The sequence below is a fragment of the Watersipora subatra genome, chromosome 10 (assembly GCF_963576615.1).
Source record: "Watersipora subatra chromosome 10, tzWatSuba1.1, whole genome shotgun sequence".
Taxonomy (NCBI): domain Eukaryota; kingdom Metazoa; phylum Bryozoa; class Gymnolaemata; order Cheilostomatida; family Watersiporidae; genus Watersipora; species Watersipora subatra.
Window position 1 is genome coordinate 26,567,018 of NC_088717.1, and position 17,717 is coordinate 26,584,734.

General features: G+C 35.3%; 1 protein-coding gene across 1 annotated transcript in view; it reads left to right on the forward strand.

Annotated features, from left to right (window-relative positions):
• Positions 1-17,163, forward strand: part of LOC137405910 (histone deacetylase complex subunit SAP130-like) — a 37,517-nt gene extending 20,354 nt beyond the window's left edge. Inside the window, exons 13-17 of the mRNA XM_068092374.1 lie at positions 3,933-4,075; positions 4,248-4,382; positions 4,633-4,736; positions 10,928-11,038; positions 16,439-17,163. Coding sequence (XP_067948475.1) covers positions 3,933-4,075; positions 4,248-4,382; positions 4,633-4,736; positions 10,928-11,038; positions 16,439-16,591 — 646 coding nt within the window. The 3' untranslated portion in view covers positions 16,592-17,163. The remainder of the gene's footprint in view (positions 1-3,932; positions 4,076-4,247; positions 4,383-4,632; positions 4,737-10,927; positions 11,039-16,438) is intronic.
• The last annotated feature ends 554 nt before the right edge of the window (positions 17,164-17,717 follow it).

The window sequence follows — 17,717 nt, forward strand, 5'->3', positions numbered from 1 at the left end:
TACGTATTTATACCCTAGGGGGGACAGGGCTTTAGCAAGTTTCAGAAAGTAATGTGGATGCGTCAACTATCTTGAGTAGCTAGTTGAATGAGTTACATACATACATACGATGAATTGTATTCACGTAGAAGATAACAAGCCCATATGCAAAGACATGGTTAAACAAGAAAATAAAACATAAAATCAAAAGGAAACAAATAAAATGAATAAAATATGAAAAACATGCCACACAAGAGATAAATAATATATATTATACATGCATTGTTTTAATGTACCAGTCCACATCAGTAAATTAAACACTTAAAATATTTCTGCGAATGTGGGGTTTTCTGTATCTTCTACATCCTCGCCTTTACTAAATGGTTGCTCCTTTTGAATGCTGATCGCGTGCATGACCTAGCTCATTCAAATCTTCAGTCGGAAGCTCTTTCTTGTGTTTGCTTTAATGGAGTTCTTGTTTTAATAATAATTGCAAATGCTGATTGGTTGCGATCATATTCCTTGACAATGTTGATAATACGGGTCCCTTCTTCTTATTTACGACATCCAACTTTGTTGACATAGAAATCAATTTTCCTTCGTTTTGTAACGTTTGTATCGGTCTCAGATTCCATAGATAACGAATGTAGATACTTGTAGTTATATACGTATGCTGACTTAAAAGTTTATAGTAAAAGCTATAATAACGCTACAAATGAATATTTGCTCTTATCTCGCTTGTGCATTTTACACGAAATTTTCCACGCGGATATGAGAGAAGTCGATCATCGTGTCTCTTCTAAACGTTCTAAGAATGTTTTCGGCAAACTATATTTCGGTGTCTTTTTTATTTCGACGTGTGTTATGAGCACAGCGACGGCCAAATTTTAACTCGGGCGAAACTTTTCTCAAGTTCGTATGGTGAAATAAAATTCGTATAGCGAGGGGAAGATATCACAATGTTTGACTTCGTAAGGTGAAAAAATCGTATATCAAGGTAATCGTATCTCGAGGGTGCACTGTATATGTTCGTGTTGGCTAGAATAAAATTTTGAATCCAGCTACAGATACATTATTACCAATGTCTCAAAGGCCTCAAACAAGGAAAATAAAAAACTTGTCAAACCAGTTTCTTCTAAATGCTGTGTAAACAATTAGTACCGATTCTACCAGTCTACGGTAATTCTGTCAAGCAAACTATGTAGAATAAGGTCTTTCTATCGGCACAGTTCCGTCGCTAACCACACTAACGATATACAGCCTCCCAAAAGTCCCGTCCACATTATGCCTGCCGCCTATCCTGCGTGTGGGGCTGTATATCATTGCCACCGAAAACTAATTTCTTACTACCGTCAGTAAAATAAGCAAGCTGTGTCTTTGAAAAAAATATGTGGCGAAACCAACAAACATCCCTAAAAGTTATGTACATTGTATAGTCGACTGTCAACGTTATCGAGTCATTTTTGGTATTAATGTGTAGAAAAAATTCAATGGTCACATTTGATTAGTTGATTCAAGTACTAAACAAATGGTCGAGCTATGCAAAAGTGCCTGTCCATGCAGCTCTGATTGCATTTCACAAATCCATCTATCAGAAAAGATTTTAGCACAGGTGTCAACGGGGCTATGATATATTCAATGTTCTGCAAATCATGTTTCGCATTATCTTCAACAATATAATTTTTTTATTATATAATTTTTACAAGCAAAAAAGTTTTCATCTTGGCATAAAGCTTTTATTGAAAATATCAGGTCGTGGCCATTCACATAGTTTCAGCTCATACAATAAGACAATTTCATCTACTGCAGCAAACTCAAACAAAACATCATGGTTTATGCAGCACACATTCAAGTCTCTGTTTCCCATTTATGGCAGTTTCCGCACTGACAAAGCTGCTTCGGCGGGTGGGACCACATAAACATCCTGTAATCTGTAAAACAAATGCAATAAATATATGTCATTCATAGATATGTCATAGCTCATTCAAAAGCCAAGACTCTGATGTATTGAAATATACAATAAAAATTATGTAATTTATGTGCTTTAATTTAGCTATTAGTCCTACTTGCTAATTATTTCACATTTACATTTAAACACTTTTATAGCTGTTTTATTTTGTTTCCTAATTTATTTGACCTGCACAAAACATTTTCCCCGTGATATGAAGTTTGAAAGTTACAGTTGTTTGACAAAGTTTGAAAACCTTTGCAGTGGTTTTTTTTCTCAATTTATTTAAACATCACAAAACACTCTTCTCATGGTATGAAGTTTGAAAGTTATAAGAGTAACCGTCGTTATATGTTAAATAAAAATAGGTTTTCTGTGCAGACTTTTATTACCCGAGCATTCAACTAGTTTTTTATTATTGTTCTGTGCAGTGTGGACCCTGCTGTCAATAAAAAAGTTAAAAATCGATTTAAATTGACTTTCAAGGTTTGTAGTGAATAATCCTCCTCTTAATCATGGGCCCTGAAACAAGTGAAAGTTTGTATTATTGGTTTTGTGTAGGCAAAGTTTCACTTTTTTCTCAAGTGATAAGAAAAAAAGTGAAAACCTCCCGATACAAACCAATAATACCACCCACTGTTTCTGTATAGTTGTTAAATTAAACAGTTAGGTTTAGTTTTTCCTATTTGAAGGACCAAAGGGGAGTTTGGAAAATCTTGGAACAGGTTGAATCTGGCAATTCACATGTATTTTACCGCTCATGCAACATGAAATTCCTATAGTCGTTATTATCGTAGACGGAAAGGATCGTGTTTTAGTGGTGTCTACTGTACAGTCTAGTATTATAGTCTGCACAAGGTACTCAATACATTGTGCATTTTATATAGGCCTTATTCATGATATTTTTGTATATACAAACCTATGTATAGCCACCTTGGTTAAACCAGACAATCGTGTAAACTGGACTACTCACCACCCATATTAGTTCATTTTGAGGAAGGTTGATTATATTCAGTTTAGAAATGCAACATCAAGTAATCTAAACTTACCTTAAAGGTTGACTTGCAACAAAATTCACATTACCGTTATTTGATATGAAAAGATTCACCATGTCTTACTCTGTTGTGTTGTAGGTGCAAAATATGTGGAAAGGTGATTACAAGCTCTTAAAAGCTTAAAAACGAACAGAAAATCGCAGCCACGCGAGACTGCCATAGTTTGGATTCCCTTTCCAAAATGGCTCAAATGTGATGTAGTTGTGAGAGATGGTTTCTGTTTACACATTCTTGCAACCTTATTCGTCGAAATATTTTCACAAATATACTTCACGCATTCAATAAAACTATGTTTATTGTTCTTACGCGTCTGTTTTATCGTCATTGTAATGCTGTCACTTTTAGCACTGATATCTTATAACTTACCGTAAAAAAATCGTTAAACTTTTTAACCTTAGCTCCAAGGAGTACATATCATTGTCTGATAACCATGATGAGCCTGTTGGTCACCTGTGATAATCGAAAAGTGCTGCAAAAATTATTTGCGAAGTATTGGGTCACATGATCAGATTATGACTTGACGATTGAATAATGCCGAAACAAAATTGTAAAGTAGCGAGCATCTATATTTGATACAAGTCTTCGGTAAAACCCGAAGTGTTTGTCATAAACTAGTACTACGATAAGTTTTATATTGAGCTTTGTATTGGCCTTTCAATTCACGTGAGAACATACGTGACAAGACGATAACCAAAGTTCGTGGTTACGTCATCGAAATAAAGAGATTCCAATCTACGGCAGCTTTTCGTTTTTGAGCTTTTAAGAGCTTGTAATCACATTTCCACATATTTGGCACTTACAACACAACAGAGTAAGACATGGTGAATGGTAAGACAGGGGTCACAGGTAATCTGTACAGAGGAATCACAGATAATCTGTACAGAGGGTTCACAGCTAATCTGTACAGATAGATTTTTATTTTACTATTTTTACTTCTCTGGAATCTTTAGAAATACAGCAGCTGAGCTAAAAGACCGCCATGACAGTTCAACAGAAGAGGAAACGGAAACAAAAGCAGACATATCACTCCTACCCATGACAGATGATTACAAGCTCGACGTCGACGAACTAAAGAGTTCTTCCATTAAAGAAGGTGTGTAAATATCAAGTGTCATGCACCATTCTTGAGTAAAGGTACAACCCTAAATACAGTTTTGCCATTTCTTATGCTAACAGTGTCATTTCTTATGCTAACAGTGTCATTTCTTGCGTTAACAGTGTCATTGATCGTGTTACCTGTGCCATTTCCTGTTAAACTTTTACAGAGTTTGTTGACCGAGAAGGAGTGAGATGGGTGAAGATGAGAAAGAGATACAACAACCTACTTATGAAGACATTTGAATGCCCTTGGGATAGCACCAGCTCTCATTTTCATAGTCATGCTGACGTAAAGGTCAAGGGTTAGTGTTGAGTTGAATTATTGAGCGGTTGAGAGCTATTTAATTTATATAGTTGGATAATTGTGGTTCTTTACGTCATATAAAAGTCGGGATATACAGTCATACTTTGGCATATAAGCTTAATCTCGTATGTCAAGTTATAACTGTACAGGTAAAATTATTGATGAGGTACTTTCTCTCTAGATGATTTGCCTGTCATTTCAGCTACTGGTGTAAATGATGGTAGTAAATGCTTTGCGGCTGTTTTTAGAGGAGAGACGGCCTGTTGTCAGTGAGCTTACCAGCCAAAGAGGAATAAAGCAAAAAGCTAGCGGTTGGAAGTTCTACCATCTGTCATCTCAACTTCAAGAAATGGTATGCACTGTCAACGTGAATTGTTATTCTAGAGCAGGGGTATCAAACTCAATTATTTATTAGGTCAAAATTCTCCATACAGTAGACGCTTCTATAGCGTATACCTCCTATATTGTAAATTCTAGATAACGTAAAAAATATATGCTAAGTGTTTGCTATGTGCTACGTAAAAAGTTCCATACCCTACAGGATGAAAATATTCGTTGGTTATAAAAATTCGCGATTTCGCGAACAGTCAATTCCGCAAATTATTAAATTCCGTGAATAATTAGTTTATTTTTAATCACCAGGGAGAATAACTCCTGCATCAAATTAAAAACTAGTCGCTAGGCTAGTTTTATAAATACTAAACGTAGTTGAGTTCCAAAACATTTTTAAAATCATTGCCTAGGCTTTGAGCTAACACCATTGCCAATGCATCACATTTATTTACAAAATTATTCAAGGTTGTCACAAGATATGCAGAACGGCGTCATCGCGAAAATAGCCGCTAGGCGGAAGTACTAAACGTAGCCGAGTTCCAAAACCTCTTTAAAATCATCGCCGGGCTTCGAGTTTTATTGTCATTGCATCAAACTTTACAAAATTATTCAAGGTTTTCACAAGTTATTCAGCATGGCTTCGTCATCGCAAAAAATCGCTCCTAGTCTTTTTACATTGAAATCAATTCCATAAATCTCTAATATCGAAGTTGAGGACGATTCTGATCTGGACATTATGGTATGTATTTGATTTGCAGTGCAGATACGTTTTTCCATAATTAACTGCATTAGTTAATTCTTTTGTTTAAAAACTGATCGCTTGCATTAAACACTTCAGCTATTGTTTTTGTAATTCCATAACACTTATTAATATTTTTTCTTTTTTGTGTTTACTGCAGATTGAGAATAAAACAACCTAGTCCGATTACGAAAACTAGAGACAAGTAGTAATATTCATCAAGGCAGGAGTATTGGCAAAGAAGCAACCAGTCAACCTAGACCCCTCCATCGACGACAACTCCTTGATATCGCTGCAGCAAACATGATTAAATTATATATTTTATTTCATGTATAGATATATTATAATTTATTACAAACTTGAGTTTACAAATAAAATATTTCAAATACAAATAAAATTTTACAAACGATGAATGGGTAAATATAAACAGTTTAGTCCATATGGCGGTTGTCTAGCAATAAAATTAAACTGACACTTTTGATAAGTAAATACTAGCGTGTAATGGTACTCTCTGACTAGTTATTTTGGTAATAGCAGCAGCTCTGTCGCCGTCACTTTCTTGGGTAGATGTTAAAGGCGATTATCTCGCTACTACATGACTGGTAAGGAAGTTATCATCAGAACTCTCCTCGTGGCTTACTATTGCAAAGTTCTGCCGGTCGGTCAAAGATTTGTGCTCGTAAAGGCGTTTTTGTTCCTTTTTTAAAACAGATATATTCTCCTCGTTAGCAGCTGCGGTCAGTTCTACCTCAATTTCAAGACCTCCCTGAATTATTGGTGATCTTCTAAGAATGACATCTACCACCCTTGCAATCATTGTGCCTCCGTGTACGATGAAAAATCTCTCTCTCACACTAAAACAAATAATGAAGTGGTAGTGATGGAAAAAATAAATATTGCGTTTTACCGAAGAACCAAAGTAAAATTCAACTAATTTAGTAAATGTGAAAAACTCATTACTTACCACAAATTGTTGGTTCATCAAAGGCCTCCAAATCTATGAATATTCGTAAAAACCTCTGAACGCAGCAAAAAATTTATAGCTTAGCACGATCGACCCGTACGTGTAGTTGTAAGCTAAATAGGAAACGAAACACTCAATGTGCGCATGCGTAGGGTTAACTCTATTGCTAGACGTACTAGAGTTAACTCTTCATAGAGAGTGACAGTTTTCAGCCACGAATAAATTAATCCGCGAATATGCATGAAATGGCAATTTTCGCGAAATATAACTCCGCGAATAAATTCATCCTGTAGGGTATACTAGACTGGGCAATCTAATACATCACAGCTCAGCATTGTGTCCCATTTAAATAGTCTAATTGAGTAATTGCTCATAAATACCTAAAGGCGGTCGATTGGTGCAGGTGTTACAGCATCGGTCTACCAATCTGAATGTCATGAGTTGGAGTATCGCCGAAAGTTATCTTTTATCCTAACCTTGACTTCTGGGTACAGATAAACGACGTACAGATAGACACCGCTCTTTCCGTAGTAAAGTCTATTTTTGTTTCGCAATATTGTAGACGTATAAAATGTTTGTTGTTAGTTTTAATTTCCAGAATAGACTTTGATGTTTAAAAAAATTAACAAATCGTTGTATATAAACGTCAAAGATCTGCTCCTCCTCATCAACTTATTGTCAAATTACTGCAATCATAGTCCAATGAAATTGAGCAGACAAGAGGAGAAAAGTTAACCAATAATGCTGCAGTTACGGTACAGCCAACAATTTAAAAATTTAAGTCTAGTTTTTCCTTTTTGTATGATCAAAGGGGCGAGTTTGAAAGATCTTGGAGCGGATTAGGCAATTTACATGTATGTTGCTGTTTTTATAACGTAAAATCCTTATAACGTAAATGTTCCCGGAATGGATTATTGACATTGTAGGGGCGCCTACTGTATTCACCAAGTTGTGAGCTAAATTCAACCTATTGACCAAGTCGAGAGCCAATATTGATATGTAAGAAATCTCAATTGAGACTTGCAACCTTTTTATGTGACGCTACAAAATTCTGTTCAACACAAAATATGGTAAAGGAAAACCATCATGCCACACAGAATGCATATTTGTAAAATAGGTGTAACATAGAATTTTAAATCAAAGTTCATATAAAACAATCGATGTCATTTATTTCCTAAACTAAATTTAAATGTAGATCATACACTTTTATATACAATTTTTTAGTTTAAATTTTACCTGCGATAATATTGCAGAATCATGTAATACAGTTTTAAACGGATATCTTGTGATAAAATCCTTCAATGTATGTGCAGCCATTTAATAGTTTGACTATGTACTTGAGACTTACTTTAGAATTGCTTGTAGTCAGTCCAAAGTAACGCTAATGTAATATAGCCATTCATGCTCTGTGCCTTGCATTGCCAAAACAAGCGTATAAAGTCAACATTAGTTATTGCTCAATTTTGATGCACTTTGATCTATTCCAATGTGTGGAAAGCTAGACACCTGTAGACACCTGTAGACACCTGTAGACACCTGGCATCTTTTCCTTGGATTCTAGCTCACTAATGTCTGGGCTCATTCTCTTTAATTGATAAAACCTCAATACTGGTGAAGGCCTTCGTTCACCTGTCAACCCTCTCTTGTTTCAGTAATTTTTAATGACCAGAATAATTAGTATCAGTATGTGCTTCCTAACGCAAAAAGCATCTGCATAGCTGGTGCATTGACATTTGAAAATTTTAACAGAGATTTTAACAGAAAGAATCAATTTTTTTCTATTAGTGGAGATGTTGTTTTTTGTTTTAAGTGATCTCATTGTCAAGATATTTGAAGATTAAAATCGACAAAAATATATCACGGTAAAAATGCTCAGAAAAAAATATGTGCCCAGACTTGCCCAAAATGATGTATATAGTGAAACAGCCTGTCTCTATCTCGCGTAGTCACATTGGCTATTGCGATAAAAGTCTAGTCCTACACGGCTCTATTGGCATATATCTTTGTGTTTGCTCATGATTGCTAGAGTAAAATTTTAAATCTAGCTACAGATACATTATTATAAATGTTTCAAACACTTCAAATAAGGGAAATTAAACATTTGTCATATAGTTTCCTCTAAATGCTGTGCAAACATCTGAGTACCGACTACGATTCTGCCGGTCTATGGTAATCAGGTCGTCGAGTTAACTTATTGCTACCCACACCGGAAACTAGTTATTAATAAAATTAGCAAGCCACATCTTTGAAAAGAATATGTTCGAATCATAGATATATAAACTATCATAGATATATAAAGGTTTATATATCTATGGTTCGAATATATGGTGAAACCAACTGCATCATTTGAAAAGGCATGTATAGTCAACGTTATATAGTCATTATTAGTATCAATTTAGGGAAACAAAATTACTGGTCATATTTGATTAGTTGATTAAAGTACAAAACAAATGGTTTTTGAGTTGGCCAAAATAGTGAATGCAAAACGTCAATTTCTTTGAAATCAATTAACCCACCAATTCTGGCATAGGGTTAATAAAGTCATTCTTGCACCTGGTTGGCGGTTTGTTGGCGGTTTGGTGGTAGTGATAACGACTCCGTTCTTATACGTCCCTGTGGGTATGTCTAAAATACTAATGATCTGTTACAGTAGGCGCGCGATTTCCTCTATAAGCCTTTCAGATGGTTTCAGACAATTTGCATCTGAATACTTGGGCACTAACAAAATACAGTGTATTGAACTTATTATTTTTAGATAACTTATTGAATGTCACTTGAAAGTGACATTCAAGTGACATCTAGAACAAATGACATGTAGAAAGATTTGCAGCAATAAAAATACAATTAGCTACAGAAATTACCATGGTAGTGTCGGTAGTTATGAAAGGCCACTTTCAATGGATCTGGTTTTATAAGGTCTGTAATCTCTTGCACTTCTGCAACACACTCGAGACTAGTATGAGAAACAGAATGCCACATATCGTGGTTTGTGCAGCACACATTCATATCTCTCTTTCCCGTGTATGGCAGTTTCAACACTGACACAACTGCCCCACTGATGGTGCCATATAAACATCCTGTACTCAATAAAACAAGTGTAATAAATATATGTCATACATAGATGTGTCATTCTAATGCGTATCTATTGAAAGCTTTCAATTTGGGAATTAGATTGAGTTTATAATCACAAAATGAACAAATGTTTAACAAAAGCATAAGTATGTCAAGGCAACAATTCGAAGCTTTGTTTCAGGGAGCTGAAGGTGAATATTGATCAATCCATTTTCTTCACTTTCTACAAGTGGGAAGTGAACATAAATGCTAATCATAAAGCAAATTTACAAGCTAAAACTGCCAGCAAAAATTAGAAGCAAGTTTTATAGCTAGGTGAAATGATAAACAAGTTATGAAACGATTCGTGATAGTAAAGTCAAAGTTCTATCAATTAGTGAATGTATTTATAAGTACTAAAATTATTACCTTTAGTTTAGTATATATATATACACTATATAGGAGACTCAAAGTTAAAGATTAATTTATCCCCATTCTCCTATCTTTCTTTGCAGCATAACGCTGCTGACGCCTGTCAACTCTAACCATAAGCTGTCTGCCGCAATCTTTAACCACGTGATGCTCAGAAAACTGAGTCGAGTCACCTTCGCTGGAACTGGAAGCATTGTTACAATTCTGTTGTACGTCGATAAAACGTCAATAAAACATGTTGATGCAGTGATTCAGTAGATTAACGATGTCAATTAATTGAGTAAGTTAAATAACGATGTGGATGCGCGAACTAATTGAGTAAAATCTCTAACGCCGAGAATCGTCGAAAAAACAAGCAACGCGTTTTTCAAGCAATAACATTTATTATGACTTATATAAAAAAATTTGTGCTCTGATTGGCTAAAGAAGAGATCTTATATTTATCGCTTGTGGACTCTTTTCATAAACGTTCACTACATACATCACGAATAAAGCACCTGCTCGAATCTGAGCGTTTCAAAAAATTATCTCATTCAAATACACGTCTCTCTAGACAGGGTTAGTCTACAAAGTCAAAAATGGCATCAAATTGTGGCCGATGTTTTAGTCTTTGATTGATCTTAATTTCATTTGATTGAATTTTTTGACGCAATCACATCTTTAATAAATGTTAGAAGGTTAATAGATTCACTCCTGATTGAAAGACGAGCATTCTGGGATATGTAGTGTTAGCAATACATGCGGCAGATTCTATCATTATTCCTCATCCTGGGTGATATATATTTGAGCTGTGAGCTGGAGTTTGACACCTATGTTCTAGAGAAAAGATGATTTCTCAGTTTCCTTATGAGATTTCTTGCTTAATGTCCCCAACTGAAACAGTTAAATCTATGGAATAACCGAAATGATTCAGATTTTGCTACTGTACTTCTTTATAGGCTTAGCCTTTTTTCACAAACCGATTTTTCTGTGTTTACCAGGAAGTTTTTATTTTTTTTCATGTTCAGCTTTTCTCCGTTGTTAGATTGATATTGAACACCGGCTATGTGAAAGGATGAATAAGTTGCAGAAACTTTTGCCTGGAAAGGTCAAGGACAAACATCCTGATTTATTGCAGCTGAATGAACTTGCTCAGGTGAGGCTAACAAGCTATATCCTGTAATTCAATCACTATAATGTATTATTGCACTTTCCTACAAGTATAAAATCAGCTAAGCATTTCAGAGAGTTGTATGTCATTTTCCGGTGCTTTATGGCCATGTGGGTATTGTAGGGCATGTACTTTTATTGAAGCGGCTTAAGAGCCCCCTCAGCTGGCTGTTAAAAACAGAGAATATCCTTAACTTCTTGATTAAAGTAGCATTATAGGCTGATCAATACAACATGTAGAAATTTAAAGAATAATTCGTAAGTTGGCAAAAGTTATCTTAGTTGGTTTTAATTTATAGTCCAACCTTCGAATACGCAGCTACTCCATTCTTTTACTTTCTTCTTTTGTCAATATCGCTGTATGTTATGTATGTTAGAGTAAAGTTTCTTATGAGTATACATTCTGCTTGTATTTCATTTACCGTAAACTCCTATGTTTGAGTCAAACATTCGACACAAAATTTCAACATAAAAATTCATCCTCGACTTGAACGGGGGTCACAGTTTTTATGACACAAATTCTAGTAAAATTCAACTTCAAAAAACTTGCAAATCAAAATTACATGATATGACATGTAGAGATTCATTTATAAAATAGTGAAATACTAGTAATCCTACTCAACATGAGATGGATCAAATGTCAAGTCCCATTCTTCACCATTCAAATTGTTATTGCTAGAATTTTCTTCTGGAATAACGTTTTTTTTGAACTGAATTATTTTTTTGTGGTACCCGCCTGCAAGCCTACACTTTGGTAATCCATTTGTCACATCCACTATCATCCTTTTTGTGGTACCCGCCTGCAAGCCTACACTTTGGTAATCCGTTTGTCACATCCACTATCATCCTTTTTGTGGTACCTGTCTGCAAGCCTACTTTTTGGTAATCCATTTGTCACATCCACTATCATCCTTTTTGTGGTACCCGCCTGCAAGCCTACACTTTGGTAATCCGTTTGTCACATCCACTATCATCCTTTTTGTGGTACCTGTCTGCAAGCCTACTTTTTGGTAATCCATTTGTCACATCCACTATCATCCTTTTTGTGGTACCCGCCTGCAAGCCTACACTTTGGTAATCCGTTTGTCACATCCACTATCATCCTTTTGTGGTACCTGTCTGCAAGCCTACACTTTGGTAATCCATTTGTCACATCCACTATCACACTTTTTGTGGTACCCGCCTGCAAGCCTACACTTTGGTAATCCATTTGTCACATCCACTATCATCCATTCATTTTTTTATTTTACATGCATCTCAATTCCTGACAGAAATCTGTCTTGCAGCATTGATTTTCTGTTAAAAACGTATACCCTAGAACACTTATGTATTCGCGGCATCTAACTTTCGCGTTTTCGCGGTGTCATCCTCTCGCGAATGTTTCATGTGCGAAACTAAACTATCATAACTAACGAGCGAAAAAGCGAAACTAAATAGCTTTGTTCATTGTTACTGTAGAATGGAATTTTATAACGACATTTATTTTAACGTTTTCAACGACCACTATAGCATTGTTAAAATATAAACCAACAAAATAATTTGACTGTCAAAATTTATTACGTTATTATTTTGCAATTAATTATGATTATTTTCCCATTAAGAATGATTTATAATGATAGGAATTTGATGCCAATGCACACGCATTAGTAGCGTTATCGTTTGCTGGGGACATCAATCAATGCAGTGAGCACCGTGTGTTTAAAGAAAATAAGACACACTGACACTCGCAGTACTACACAAGCAGCATGGCTCTGGAAAGGTTTGGATTCACCACTGACACCTCTTCAATAACATGTAATTTTTTGAGATTTGTTTTGTTTTAAGTGATGTGACTGACGAGACGTTTTTAAATTAAAATAGGCAAAACATGACCGCAGTTAAAACGCTCAGAAAAAAGACATCTTTTTCTTTTGAGCGTTTCAACAAAGATCAATTTTGCGGATTTTATTTTAAGTTCATTCGGAGGCTTTTACGCTTTCGATGGGACATGGCCAAGCGGGTGTTTGATAAAACCTAATCTTCTGCAAACCTTTATAAAAGTCGTTAACAAAAATATTTTGCCTCTGATGATGATAATAATGATGCCTAAGAACTACTAGAAGTTGATGTTTGTCTCTATGGCTTGGAATGAAGTGATATTTTACAGCGATAAAAACCGCGTCCATGGCCGTTGGGCAAATAACTTTTCGAATAAATGATGTTGAGGTCGAGTTATCTGAAGGAATTTATCATTGCGTTGGAACTGACCATACAAATCCGTTTGAGTTGACCTTGTGTTTGAGATGAAATGTTACATTTTATCTGAGGGCGAGTTATCCGAGTTGGACTGTACTTACCGTAAAAAATTCCCAAAAAGTTGGGGCCGGCCAGCTGCCCCAGTGAAAACGGGCCTGTTGATAGTCCAAGAAACAAATGGCAGCAAGCGATCAAATTGCATTATCGACCTTGCCCATACCATTCTACCTGCGGTTCACAATTACAAACTAGTCGCAAATTGAAATTTTTTTTTATCGGTGAACTGAACCTGAGGGATCTAATTATGTTTGTTCAACTGCATTTATTTTCACATCACTATATTTTCGCACTCATCAGAGCTGCGAAATTAAGTTGCTTTGAAATTTTACTCTGTGAGCTACTCACGAAACTAAATACTAGTGAAATATAAGTGTCCTAGGGTATATTACCAAATGTGGCAACTTGGTTCTATTGGCAAGGCGGGCCAATATGATGGTGTATTATTGTTCTTCATGCCTTTTGATCTTCACCAAAACTGTCTTCTCTCATTCGTCTGTTAATGGTTGTTTGTATTGTCGGCGACACAACAAAGCAGGCGTTTTTTAATGTCATTTGTTCTGCTACGCATCACCTGCATTTGATGCCGACGGAACTACTAGCGATCTAACTATTTGAGCAAAAGAAGGTGGTCGACTTACACGGCAGGTACATGTCAAAACCAGGATTTTTAAACCAAACTTTGGACTTTATTTGTACACCGGACACAGTAATTCATTGCACGGTCCCAAAACCTTGTGTCAGTATTTTGATTTAAGTACATCAAATTATTAAATTAAAATAACCTCATGTATTTATTTGAGTATAAGTTACATTTTCTGCACCAAAATATTGCCTGTAAAGTCGGATGTGACTCATACATGAATAAAGTTTTTGGAGCTATTTTTTTACAATCAGTTCCTACGAACTATTCCACTTGATGTACGTTGTTAATTAAATATGCCTTTGCTTGTTGCTATGATGTTACATTACATGTGATTAAAACGTGTCAACAACAAACATTTCATTTGCTTGGTGTCACAGCTTATAAAGGGCAACATTCCATGTTATGAAGCTGGTTTTAAGCGGAAGGTTGTAGAATTTGTGGAAGAATATAAAAACAGAACTGCAGAGTGTAAATATATCACTTCAGAAAAACTTGATCTAGATTGCAATGAATAAACGATGTTAAAAAACTTGTGCTGTTAAAATTTTTCAATGTCAAATATAAGGGTGCAGCTTATACATGTATGCTTCTTATACATGAATAAGTATGGTAATTAAGTGTATCATTAGTTTATATTCACCGTTTTTTGAAATCTTATCTTCAATTATCACAGCCAGTCTATTGCTTTAACCCATTTCCTTCAGGCCTTCTCTTCACATTACTCCTGCTTCTCGCAAACTACTAGACTGTCTCAGTCAACATATTCGTACGTCGAGATGGCGGTGAGTCAAAGGTTGGCTGTAAATATTTTCACAAAGTTGTGTCCATATCTTAAATTTTTACATAGATTACATCTCACCAAGTCTTGTTAACCACTTTCTCTAGCAAGGACTGTTGTTTTGTAAATGAAACGGTTTGTATGCTATATGTTTTAATTTAAATATGCTTGAATTTAATCGACCAACTACTTGATAAGTTTACTTCTACTGACTAATTCGATTTTGCCTGAAGCACTTCTATATCATTTATAATGCATTTTAAAATGGTTTCTTTACCTATTAGATGTAACAAGCGCTTCTGTTAGGCATCCAGTGTAAACTTTTTCAGACGGCTCATTTTGCATTTGTTACATGTATTAATGTAAATAATAATGTAATAATATAAATACCGTATGTAATAATATAAATACCGTATACACTTTTAACTTGTAGTACATGAGTCACTCACTCAATGTTTTGTCCTGTGCATGATAATTCATTCAAGCCTTGTTTGTAAATTAATTTAGAATACGGGTAAAAAAATTGGCTCACAGGCTTTTAAAACCACTGAAATATTAGCAAACTCCAAGTCATTAGTTGGTCTTTTTAGGCTTTTGTTATGAGAGAGACCAAAGACAGTTTAAACTATTGTATTGTTGTAACAATATAATCCTCAACCAGCAAAATTTTACAAACACGGTTTGACTGTAATTCTTATAATAGTTTCTTTTAGTACTTGTACATGTATGTATGTATCCGATACCATTATCCCATAGCAGCCTTGAAGTGATGGGCAGCACTGACTATTGGCTGTCCAGAGATGGTGAAAATAGCTGTGATATAATGTAGGTATTGGGAGAACATAATTCTATCAAGTTATCTATTCAGTTGAAGGATGTTTCTGACACCTTTGCTAACATTCGGTAGCTCTGATGCATCCAAAAATTTAGATTGGTCATAGGCGTGGTATGAATACAGGGATTAACAGATATGGATATGGGAATTGGCAAGTATGGATCAAGAATAAACAATCATTTATCTAGGTACTAACAGGTGTGGTTCTAACTTTTAGGGATTACCAAACTCGGTTCTAGATATTGATGAGCTGGTCCAGGCTTTGCAGACACATTTGATTCCAGGGGTCCTCAGCTTTCAATGGACGTTGTTCTGTCCCTAAAACATGATGTAACTCAATTTTTTTTTTCAAGTTGGAACATGTTGAATAAATTACTCCATACTGTTAAGATTTAGTTTCACCTCTGTGATGAAGGCCTGTTTTTCTTTGATACATTAGCATTAGAAGAATCTGCCTTGCACTTTGGAGTCATAAAGAAGGTTAAAAATTAAAAAAACTAAAGCAGGCGACAGAGCGAGAACTACCAGGTTCAACCAAAATATTGTATCACTGTCTTCCCCCACCAAAAGCACAATGCGTATTAACTCTCTGTGCAATGGATCCTAGTTTACAATCGTTTGCATCATTTATGTCATTGATGACACTAAGATATAACTACGCAAATGTTGAATGTTTAAGTATTTTCATAGGTCACTTCCAACACCTCGCAACAGCGTCGGTCGAGGTTGGTGTAACCGGAGGACTTCTGGTAATGAGAACAGTTGCTGCTTTATCAAGTCTTTATCACTGTAACGCAGTCTTGTTTCTTTCTAAGCTAGTGTTTTATATTATTAGGCAAACAAGCAAAGATGCAGTCTAACCAAAGATCAACTACTTGAGGCCAAGTCATCTATGTTCTCTATTCTCGAAAATCATAAACCTAAAATTATGGAGATAATACAGAAGAATCACAGCAAACGACTTGTGAAAAAGAAAGAACGGAGCTAGCTGTAGTTTATTTTCTTCTATATAGTATTATTTTGTGGGAGCAAAAAGAAGTTGAGGGAACTTTGATTGGCAATATTTTCACGAATTATTTTCAACAAGATCCTCTTCCTAAATATGGCAATCCTTACTATCTTCATATTTACAGTTTTACCTTTTAGCCTATAGGCTTCTGATTTTGAAGTCTCTTTGCACAAGGTTAGTGTACGCGGAGTGCAGTTATACATCCCTGACTTAAGAAAAATGCCGTAGTTTTTATTTTACTTGTAAATATTCTCGCCACTTCTCTATATCTGTATTTTTCTGACTTGTACAGAAACTTCTTGATGTTAGAATCATAATGAGTTACTCAATAGCCTTGTAATTAATTTAATGTTTACGGTGTAGTGATTTGGATTTTTACAGGTGAATCTACACCGCGGTAATATTATTTTTCTATCTGGGATTGAGTGTAAAGTTTTATATACATATAACTGTAGACATGGCTGAAAGAATATCTGTATAGAAGTCTAATGGTCAACGAAGTTCAATTTATATTTACATATGTACAGAGAGCAGAGGAACTAATAATACCTATTATTATTATTGGTAATACTTCCTATTTGTTGATGTCATTCTTTGACTTAGAGAATTGCCTATAATAATTGTTTTTGTACGCTAGTGAGACCTTAAGCTTGTGGAAAAAGTCGCCAATATTTTCGTGATGAAGAAATGTGCTAGCAAGATCTTAGCTACTACTTAATTGTCGACAAACTGGGAACAAAGTGTATTTAATCAGGTTTCATATCCAGGTCAATGAGTTGTTTAACTTTCTGTTCACCGATGTTGTTATAGTAGCGTCAGAAATGTTGATGAAAACTATTTGCGCAGTGTAGCCGGTAGTTTGTTGCTTTATAGGCTGTAAATTACTTTACCGTAGCAGGCTTTTGTTAATTGTTTTATCTCGTAATGTGTGAGAGAGTCAGAATGATTCCACGCGGAAAGTGTACCAGAGTTGCAGGTTTCTACTAATTACCAGTCTGGCCGTTCTAAATAATTATTTTTATAATTACACTGTAGGCCACTGTAGTGCTATAGATGTCATCTTTGGACGTGTCTATAGTTGCAAGTGCGAGTTCAACTTCTATGT